At 26.1% G+C, this 13711-nt stretch overlaps 1 protein-coding gene across 1 annotated transcript in view; it reads left to right on the top strand.

The window, feature by feature from the left end:
* polq (polymerase (DNA directed), theta) overlaps positions 1-13711 on the top strand; it is a 115328-nt gene that overhangs the window by 6848 nt on the left and 94769 nt on the right. The window contains exon 3 of the mRNA XM_045688921.1: positions 13036-13647. Within this exon, the coding sequence (XP_045544877.1) occupies positions 13036-13647 (612 nt within the window). The remainder of the gene's footprint in view (positions 1-13035; positions 13648-13711) is intronic.

Genomic DNA, 13711 nt, shown 5'->3' on the forward strand with positions numbered 1-13711 from the left:
ACTATATTATAACATTATAACATGACTAGATGTTATAACCCTGTGTTAATTACTATATTATAACATGACTAGATGTTATAACCCTTTTTTAATTACTATTTTATAACATGACTAGATGTTATAACCCTGTCTTAATTACTATATTATAACATGACTAGATGTTATAACCCTGTCTTAATTACTATATTATAACATTATAACATGACTAGATGTTATAACCCTGTCTTAATTACTATATTATAACATGACTAGATGTTATAACCCTGTCTTAATTACTATATTATAACATAACATGACTAGATGTTATAACCCTGTCTTAATTACCTTATTATAACATTATAACATGACTAGATGTTATAACCTTGTCTTAATTACTATATTATAACATTATAACATGACTAGATGTTATAACCCTGTGATCATTACTATATTATAACATCATAACATGACTAGATGTTATAACCCTGTGATCATTACTATATTATAACATTATAACATGACTAGATGTTATAACCCTGTGTTCATTACTATATTATAACATGACTAGATGTTATAACCCTGTCTTAATTACTATATTATAACATTATAACATGACTAGATGTTATAACCCTGTGATCATTACTATATTATAACATTATAACATGACTAGATGTTATAACCCTGTGATCATTACTATATTATAACATGACTAGATGTTATAACCCTGTCTTAATTACTATATAATAACATTATAACATGACTAGATGTTATAACCCTGTATTAATTACTGTATTATAACATGACTAGATGTTATAACCCTGTATTAATTACTATATTATAACATGACTAGATGTTATAACCCTGTATTAATTACTATATTATAACATGACTAGATGTTATAACCCTGTCTTAATTACTATATTATAACATGACTAGATGTTATAACCCTGTCTTAATTACTATATTATAACATTATAACATGACTAGATGTTATAACCCTGTGTTAATTACTACATTATAACATTATAACATGACTAGATGTTATAACCCTCTATTAATTACTATATTATAACATGACTAGATGTTATAACCCTGTATTAATTACTATATTATAACATTATAACATGACTAGATGTTATAACCCTGTGTTAATTACTATATTATAACATTATAACATGACTAGATGTTATAACCCTGTGTTAATTACTATATTATAACATGACTAGATGTTATAACCCTGTGATCATTACTATATTATAACATGACTAGATGTTATTACCCTGTCTTAATTACTATATTATAACATTATAACATGACTAGATGTTATTACCCTGTATTAATTACTATATTATAACATGACTAGATGTTATAACATGACTAGATGCTATAACCCTGTGATCATTACTATATTATAACATAACTAGATGCTATAACCCTGTATTAATTACTATATTATAACATGACTAGATGTTATAACCCTGTATTAATTACTATATTATAACATGACTAGATGTTATAACCCTGTATTAATTACTATATTATAACATAACATGACTAGATGTTATAACCCTGTGTTAATTACTATATTATAACATTATAACATGACTAGATGTTATAACCCTGTATTAATTACTATATTATAACATGACTAGATGTTATAACCCTGTGTTCATTACTATATTTTAACATGACTAGATGTTATAACCCTGTCTTAATTACTATATTATAACATGACTAGATGTTATAACCCTGTCTTAATTACTATATTATAACATAACATGACTAGATGTTATAACCCTGTCTTAATTACTATATTATAACATGACTAGATGTTATAACCCTGTATTAATTACTATATTATAACATGACTAGATGTTATAACCCTGTCTTAATTACTATATTATAACATAACATGACTAGATGTTATAACCCTGTCTTAATTACTATATTATAACATTATAACATAACTAAATGTTATAACCCTTTGTTAATTACTATATTATAACAGTATAACATGACTAGATGTTATAACCCTGTCTTAATTACTATATTATAACATGACTAGATGTTATAACCCTGTGATCGTTACTATATTATAACATGACTAGATGTTATAACCCTGTATTAATTACTATATTATAACATGACTAGATGTTATAACCCTGTGATCGTTACTATATTATAACATGACTAGATCTTATAACCCTGTCTTAATTACTATATTATAACATGACTAGATGTTATAACCCTGTATTAATTACTATATTATAACATGACTAGATGTTATAACCCTGTCTTAATTACTATATTATAACATAACATGACTAGATGTTATAACCCTGTGATCATTACTATATTATAACATTATAACATGACTAGATGTTATAACCCTGTCTTAATTACTATATTATAACATTATAACATGACTAGATGTTATAACCCTGTGTTAATTACTATATTATAACATGACTAGATGTTATAACCCTGTATTAATTACTATTTTATAACATGACTAGATGTTATAACCCTGTCTTAATTACTATATTATAACATGACTAGATGTTATAACCCTGTCTTAATTACTATATTATAACATTATAACATGACTAGATGTTATAACCCTGTCTTAATTACTATATTATAACATGACTAGATGTTATAACCCTGTCTTAATTACTATATTATAACATAACATGACTAGATGTTATAACCCTGTCTTAATTACCTTATTATAACATTATAACATGACTAGATGTTATAACCTTGTCTTAATTACTATATTATAACATTATAACATGACTAGATGTTATAACCCTGTGATCATTACTATATTATAACATCATAACATGACTAGATGTTATAACCCTGTGATCATTACTATATTATAACATTATAACATGACTAGATGTTATAACCCTGTGTTCATTACTATATTATAACATGACTAGATGTTATAACCCTGTCTTAATTACTATATTATAACATTATAACATGACTAGATGTTATAACCCTGTGATCATTACTATATTATAACATTATAACATGACTAGATGTTATAACCCTGTGATCATTACTATATTATAACATGACTAGATGTTATAACCCTGTCTTAATTACTATATAATAACATTATAACATGACTAGATGTTATAACCCTGTATTAATTACTGTATTATAACATGACTAGATGTTATAACCCTGTATTAATTACTATATTATAACATGACTAGATGTTATAACCCTGTATTAATTACTATATTATAACATGACTAGATGTTATAACCCTGTCTTAATTACTATATTATAACATGACTAGATGTTATAACCCTGTCTTAATTACTATATTATAACATTATAACATGACTAGATGTTATAACCCTGTGTTAATTACTACATTATAACATTATAACATGACTAGATGTTATAATCCTCTATTAATTACTATATTATAACATGACTAGATGTTATAACCCTGTATTAATTACTATATTATAACATTATAACATGACTAGATGTTATAACCCTGTGTTAATTACTATATTATAACATTATAACATGACTAGATGTTATAACCCTGTGTTAATTACTATATTATAACATGACTAGATGTTATAACCCTGTGATCATTACTATATTATAACATGACTAGATGTTATTACCCTGTCTTAATTACTATATTATAACATTATAACATGACTAGATGTTATTACCCTGTATTAATTACTATATTATAACATGACTAGATGTTATAACATGACTAGATGCTATAACCCTGTGATCATTACTATATTATAACATAACTAGATGCTATAACCCTGTATTAATTACTATATTATAACATGACTAGATGTTATAACCCTGTATTAATTACTATATTATAACATGACTAGATGTTATAACCCTGTATTAATTACTATATTATAACATAACATGACTAGATGTTATAACCCTGTGTTAATTACTATATTATAACATTATAACATGACTAGATGTTATAACCCTGTATTAATTACTATATTATAACATGACTAGATGTTATAACCCTGTGTTCATTACTATATTTTAACATGACTAGATGTTATAACCCTGTCTTAATTACTATATTATAACATGACTAGATGTTATAACCCTGTCTTAATTACTATATTATAACATAACATGACTAGATGTTATAACCCTGTCTTAATTACTATATTATAACATGACTAGATGTTATAACCCTGTATTAATTACTATATTATAACATGACTAGATGTTATAACCCTGTCTTAATTACTATATTATAACATAACATGACTAGATGTTATAACCCTGTCTTAATTACTATATTATAACATGACTAGATGTTATAACCCTGTATTAATTACTATATTATAACATTATAACATGACTAGATGTTATAACCCTGTCTTAATTACTATATTATAACATGACTAGATGTTATAACCCTGTGATCATTACTACATTATAACATTATAACATGACTAGATGTTATAACCCCTGTCTTAATTACTATATTATAACATTATAACATGACTAGATGTTATAACCCTGTGATCATTACTATATTATAACATTATAACATGACTAGATGTTATAACCCTGTGTTCATTACTATATTATAACATGACTAGATGTTATAACCCTGTCTTAATTACTATATTATAACATTATAACATGACTAGATGTTATAACCCTGTGATCATTACTATATTATAACATTATAACATGACTAGATGTTATAACCCTGTGATCATTACTATATTATAACATGACTAGATGTTATAACCCTGTCTTAATTACTATATAATAACATTATAACATGACTAGATGTTATAACCCTGTATTAATTACTATATTATAACATGACTAGATGTTATAACCCTGTATTAATTACTATATTATAACATGACTAGATGTTATAACCCTGTCTTAATTACTATATTATAACATTATAACATGACTAGATGTTATAATCCTGTGTTAATTACTATATTATAACATTATAACATGACTAGATGTTATAACCCTGTGTTAATTACTATATTATAACATTATAACATGACTAGATGTTATAACCCTGTCTTAATTACTATATTATAACATTATAACATGACTAGATGCTATAACCCTTTGTTAATTACTATATTATAACATTATAACATGACTAGATGTTATAACCCTGTGTTAATTACTATATTATAACATGACTAGATGTTATAACCCTGTATTAATTACTATATTATAACATAACATGACTAGATGTTATAACCCTGTGTTAATTACTATATTATAACATTATAACATGACTAGATGTTATAACCCTGTATTAATTACTATATTATAACATGACTAGATGTTATAACCCTGTCTTAATTACTATATTATAACATAACATGACTAGATGTTATAACCCTGTCTTAATTACTATATTATAACATGACTAGATGTTATAACCCTGTATTAATTACTATATTATAACATTATAACATGACTAGATGTTATAACCCTGTCTTAATTACTATATTATAACATGACTAGATGTTATAACCCTGTGATCATTACTATATTATAACATTATAACATGACTAGATGTTATAACCCTGTCTTAATTACTATATTATAACATTATAACATGACTAGATGTTATAACCCTGTGATCATTACTATATTATAACATTATAACATGACTAGATGCTATAACCCTGTGTTAATTACTATATTATAACATGACTAGATGTTATAACCCTGTATTAATTACTATATTATAACATAACATGACTAGATGTTATAACATTATAACATGACTAGATGTTATAACCCTGTATTAATTACTATATTATAACATGACTAGATGTTATAACCCTGTGTTCATTACTATATTTTAACATGACTAGATGTTATAACCCTGTCTTAATTACTATATTATAACATGACTAGATGTTATAACCCTGTCTTAATTACTATATTATAACATAACATGACTAGATGTTATAACCCTGTCTTAATTACTATATTATAACATGACTAGATGTTATAACCCTGTATTAATTACTATATTATAACATGACTAGATGTTATAACCCTGTCTTAATTACTATATTATAACATAACTAGATGTTATAACCCTGTCTTAATTACTATATTATAACATGACTAGATGTTATAACCCTGTATTAATTACTATATTATAACATTATAACATGACTAGATGTTATAACCCTGTATTAATTACTATATTATAACATTATAACATGACTAGATGTTATAACCCTGTCTTAATTACTATATTATAACATTATAACATGACTAGATGTTATAACCCTGTGATCATTACTATATTATAACATTATAACATGACTAGATGTTATAACCCTGTGATCATTACTATATTATAACATTATAACATGACTAGATGTTATAACCCTGTGTTCATTACTATATTATAACATGACTAGATGTTATAACCCTGTCTTAATTACTATATTATAACATTATAACATGACTAGATGTTATAACCCTGTGATCATTACTATATTATAACATTATAACATGACTAGATGTTATAACCCTGTGATCATTACTATATTATAACATGACTAGATGTTATAACCCTGTCTTAATTACTATATAATAACATTATAACATGACTAGATGTTATAACCCTGTATTAATTACTATATTATAACATGACTAGATGTTATAACCCTGTATTAATTACTATATTATAACATGACTAGATGTTATAACCCTGTCTTAATTACTATATTATAACATTATAACATGACTAGATGTTATAACCCTGTCTTAATTACTATATTATAACATTATAACATGACTAGATGTTATAATCCTGTGTTAATTACTACATTATAACATTATAACATGACTAGATGTTATAACCCTGTATTAATTACTATATTATAACATGACTAGATGTTATAACCCTGTATTAATTACTATATTATAACATTATAACATGACTAGATGTTATAACCCTGTGTTAATTACTATATTATAACATTATAACATGACTAGATGTTATAACCCTGTCTTAATTACTATATTATAACATTATAACATGACTAGATGCTATAACCCTGTGTTAATTACTATATTATAACATGACTAGATGTTATAACCCTGTGTTAATTACTATATTATAACATGACTAGATGTTATAACCCTGTATTAATTACTATATTATAACATAACATGACTAGATGTTATAACCCTGTGTTAATTACTATATTATAACATTATAACATGACTAGATGTTATAACCCTGTATTAATTACTATATTATAACATGACTAGATGTTATAACCCTGTCTTAATTACTATATTATAACATAACATGACTAGATGTTATAACCCTGTCTTAATTACTATATTATAACATGACTAGATGTTATAACCCTGTATTAATTACTATATTATAACATTATAACATGACTAGATGTTATAACCCTGTCTTAATTACTATATTATAACATGACTAGATGTTATAACCCTGTGATCATTACTATATTATAACATTATAACATGACTAGATGTTATAACCCTGTCTTAATTACTATATTATAACATTATAACATGACTAGATGCTATAACCCTGTGTTAATTACTATATTATAACATGACTAGATGTTATAACCCTGTGTTAATTACTATATTATAACATGACTAGATGTTATAACCCTGTATTAATTACTATATTATAACATAACATGACTAGATGTTATAACCCTGTGTTAATTACTATATTATAACATTATAACATGACTAGATGTTATAACCCTGTATTAATTACTATATTATAACATGACTAGATGTTATAACCCTGTGTTCATTACTATATTTTAACATGACTAGATGTTATAACCCTGTCTTAATTACTATATTATAACATGACTAGATGTTATAACCCTGTCTTAATTACTATATTATAACATAACATGACTAGATGTTATAACCCTGTCTTAATTACTATATTATAACATGACTAGATGTTATAACCCTGTCTTAATTACTATATTATAACATGACTAGATGTTATAACCCTGTATTAATTACTATATTATAACATTATAACATGACTAGATGTTATAACCCTGTATTAATTACTATATTATAACATTATAACATGACTAGATGTTATAACCCTGTCTTAATTACTATATTATAACATGACTAGATGTTATAACCCTGTGATCATTACTATATTATAACATTATAACATGACTAGATGTTATAACCCTGTGATCATTACTATATTATAACATGACTAGATGTTATAACCCTGTCTTAATTACTATATAATAACATTATAACATGACTAGATGTTATAACCCTGTATTAATTACTATATTATAACATGACTAGATGTTATAACCCTGTATTAATTACTATATTATAACATGACTAGATGTTATAACCCTGTCTTAATTACTATATTATAACATTATAACATGACTAGATGTTATAATCCTGTGTTAATTACTACATTATAACATTATAACATGACTAGATGTTATAACCCTGTATTAATTACTATATTATAACATGACTAGATGTTATAACCCTGTATTAATTACTATATTATAACATAACATGACTAGATGTTATAACCCTGTGTTAATTACTATATTATAACATTATAACATGACTAGATGTTATAACCCTGTCTTAATTACTATATTATAACATTATAACATGACTAGATGTTATAACCCTGTGTTAATTACTATATTATAACATGACTAGATGTTATAACCCTGTGTTAATTACTATATTATAACATGACTAGATGTTATAACCCTGTGATCATTACTATATTATAACATGACTAGATGTTATTACCCTGTCTTAATTACTATATTATAACAATATAACATGACTAGATGTTATTACCCTGTATTAATTACTATATTATAACATGACTAGATGTTATAACCCTGTCTTAATTACCTTATTATAACATTATAACATGACTAGATGTTATAACATGACTAGATGCTATAACCCTGTGATCATTACTATATTATAACATAACTAGATGTTATAACCCTGTATTAATTACTATATTATAACATGACTAGATGTTATAATCCTGTATTAATTACTATATTATAACATGACTAGATGTTATAACCCTGTATTAATTACTATATTATAACATGACTAGATGTTATTACCCTGTCTTAATTACTATATTATAACATTATAACATGACTAGATGTTATTACCCTGTATTAATTACTATATTATAACATGACTAGATGTTATAACATGACTAGATGCTATAACCCTGTGATCATTACTATATTATAACATAACTAGATGCTATAACCCTGTATTAATTACTATATTATAACATGACTAGATGTTATAACCCTGTATTAATTACTATATTATAACATGACTAGATGTTATAACCCTGTATTAATTACTATATTATAACATGACTAGATGTTATAACCCTGTATTAATTACTATATTATAACATGACTAGATGTTATAACCCTGTCTTAATTACTATATTATAACATTATAACATGACTAGATGTTATAACCCTGTATTAATTACTATATTATAACATGACTAGATGTTATAACCCTGTGTTCATTACTATATTTTAACATGACTAGATGTTATAACCCTGTCTTAATTACTATATTATAACATGACTAGATGTTATAACCCTGTCTTAATTACTATATTATAACATAACATGACTAGATGTTATAACCCTGTCTTAATTACTATATTATAACATGACTAGATGTTATAACCCTGTATTAATTACTATATTATAACATTATAACATGACTAGATGTTATAACCCTGTCTTAATTACTATATTATAACATGACTAGATGTTATAACCCTGTGATCATTACTACATTATAACATTATAACATGACTAGATGTTATAACCCTGTCTTAATTACTATATTATAACATTATAACATGACTAGATGTTATAACCCTGTGATCATTACTATATTATAACATTATAACATGACTAGATGTTATAACCCTGTGTTCATTACTATATTATAACATGACTAGATGTTATAACCCTGTCTTAATTACTATATTATAACATTATAACATGACTAGATGTTATAACCCTGTGATCATTACTATATTATAACATTATAACATGACTAGATGTTATAACCCTGTGATCATTACTATATTATAACATGACTAGATGTTATAACCCTGTCTTAATTACTATATAATAACATTATAACATGACTAGATGTTATAACCCTGTATTAATTACTATATTATAACATGACTAGATGTTATAACCCTGTATTAATTACTATATTATAACATGACTAGATGTTATAACCCTGTATTAATTACTATATTATAACATTATAACATGACTAGATGTTATAACCCTGTGTTAATTACTATATTATAACATTATAACATGACTAGATGTTATAACCCTGTCTTAATTACTATATTATAACATTATAACATGACTAGATGCTATAACCCTGTGTTAATTACTATATTATAACATGACTAGATGTTATAACCCTGTGTTAATTACTATATTATAACATGACTAGATGTTATAACCCTGTATTAATTACTATATTATAACATAACATGACTAGATGTTATAACCCTGTGTTAATTACTATATTATAACATTATAACATGACTAGATGTTATAACCCTGTATTAATTACTATATTATAACATGACTAGATGTTATAACCCTGTCTTAATTACTATATTATAACATAACATGACTAGATGTTATAACCCTGTCTTAATTACTATATTATAACATGACTAGATGTTATAACCCTGTATTAATTACTATATTATAACATTATAACATGACTAGATGTTATAACCCTGTCTTAATTACTATATTATAACATGACTAGATGTTATAACCCTGTGATCATTACTATATTATAACATTATAACATGACTAGATGCTATAACCCTGTGTTAATTACTATATTATAACATGACTAGATGTTATAACCCTGTGTTAATTACTATATTATAACATGACTAGATGTTATAACCCTGTATTAATTACTATATTATAACATAACATGACTAGATGTTATAACCCTGTGTTAATTACTATATTATAACATTATAACATGACTAGATGTTATAACCCTGTATTAATTACTATATTATAACATGACTAGATGTTATAACCTTGTGTTCATTACTATATTTTAACATGACTAGATGTTATAACCCTGTCTTAATTACTATATTATAACATGACTAGATGTTATAACCCTGTATTAATTACTATATTATAACATGACTAGATGTTATAACCCTGTCTTAATTACTATATTATAACATAACATGACTAGATGTTATAACCCTGTCTTAATTACTATATTATAACATGACTAGATGTTATAACCCTGTATTAATTACTATATTATAACATGACTAGATGTTATAACCCTGTCTTAATTACTATATTATAACATAACATGACTAGATGTTATAACCCTGTCTTAATTACTATATTATAACATGACTAGATGTTATAACCCTGTGATCATTACTATATTATAACATTATAACATGACTAGATGTTATAACCCTGTCTTAATTACTATATTATAACATTATAACATGACTAGATGTTATAACCCTGTGTTCATTACTATATTATAACATGACTAGATGTTATAACCCTGTCTTAATTACTATATTATAACATTATAACATGACTAGATGTTCAAACCCTGTGATCATTACTATATTATAACATTATAACATGACTAGATGTTATAACCCTGTGATCATTACTATATTATAACATGACTAGATGTTATAACCCTGTCTTAATTACTATATAATAACATTATAACATGACTAGATGTTATAACCCTGTATTAATTACTATATTATAACATGACTAGATGTTATAACCCTGTATTAATTACTATATTATAACATGACTAGATGTTATAACCCTGTCTTAATTACTATATTATAACATTATAACATGACTAGATGTTATAATCCTGTGTTAATTACTACATTATAACATTATAACATGACTAGATGTTATAACCCTGTATTAATTACTATATTATAACATGACTAGATGTTATAACCCTGTATTAATTACTATATTATAACATTATAACATGACTAGATGTTATAACCCTGTGTTAATTACTATATTATAACATTATAACATGACTAGATGTTATAACCCTGTCTTAATTACTATATTATAACATTATAACATGACTAGATGTTATAACCCTGTGATCATTACTATATTATAACATGACTAGATGTTATTACCCTGTCTTAATTACTATATTATAACATGACTAGATGTTATAACCCTGTCTTAATTACTATATTATAACAATATAACATGACTAGATGTTATTACCCTGTATTAATTACTATATTATAACATGACTAGATGTTATAACCCTGTCTTAATTACCTTATTATAACATTATAACATGACTAGATGTTATAACATGACTAGATGCTATAACCCTGTGATCATTACTATATTATAACATAACTAGATGTTATAACCCTGTATTAATTACTATATTATAACATGACTAGATGTTATAACCCTGTATTAATTACTATATTATAACATGACTAGATGTTATAACCCTGTATTAATTACTATATTATAACATGACTAGATGTTATAACCCTGTCTTAATTACCTTATTATAACATTATAACATGACTAGATGTTATAACCTTGTGATCATTACTATATTATAACATTATAACATGACTAGATGTTATAACCCTGTATTAATTACTATATTATAACATGACTAGATGTTATAACCCTGTGATCATTACTATTTTATAACATGACTAGATGTTATAACCCTGTGATCATTACTATTTTATAACATGACTAGATGTTATTACCCTGTGATCATTACTATATTATAACATAACTAGATGTTATAACCCTGTATTAATTACTATATTATAACATGACTACATGTTTTAATGTTTTAACTCTGTGTTTCTCTCTGCAGTGTCCCCGACCCTGAGCAGCCACTCACCCCAAGACGCTCCAGTCGCCTGCAAACCGCTCACACACACACGCTGCCTGACAACACACACACGCTGCGTGACAACACACACACGCTGCGTGACAACACACACACGCTGCCTGACAACACACACACGCTGCCTGACAACACACACACGCTGCGTGACAACACACACACGCTGCGTGACAACACACACACGGCCCAGGAAGTGGCTGCAGGACAGGTGTGTGTGGTAGGAGACTCCTCTTTAGACCCTGGAGAGGAGATGCCTCAGGTGCTGGAAGCTCTGGATCCTGGAGGGATGAAATTAACACATGGGGTAGAGATGGGGGTATCTTTAATCCGGAGAGGGGTATCCCACGCCTCAGCAGCTCCAGCCCAGACCTCCCTGACACCAGGACCAGAGGACGGGGCTAAGGTTGGACTAGGACCAGATGTGTGTGAGCATCCAGGGCTGGTTCAGACAGCGGACCGTAAGGACCTGGCTCAGTGCCTGCTGTTCAGTGAAGACTCAGAGGACAGAGAGCATGCTGGGACGCTTCCACACAGACCTACGGACGCCCCACCCCCTCAGAAGAACTGTAGCTCCAGAGGGTGTGTTTTTACAAGTAGATTAATATACAAACAAAAAAACATAATTTGATCTCATTTTAACTTT

The sequence above is a fragment of the Salmo salar genome, chromosome ssa11 (assembly GCF_905237065.1).
Source record: "Salmo salar chromosome ssa11, Ssal_v3.1, whole genome shotgun sequence".
NCBI lineage: Eukaryota > Metazoa > Chordata > Actinopteri > Salmoniformes > Salmonidae > Salmo > Salmo salar.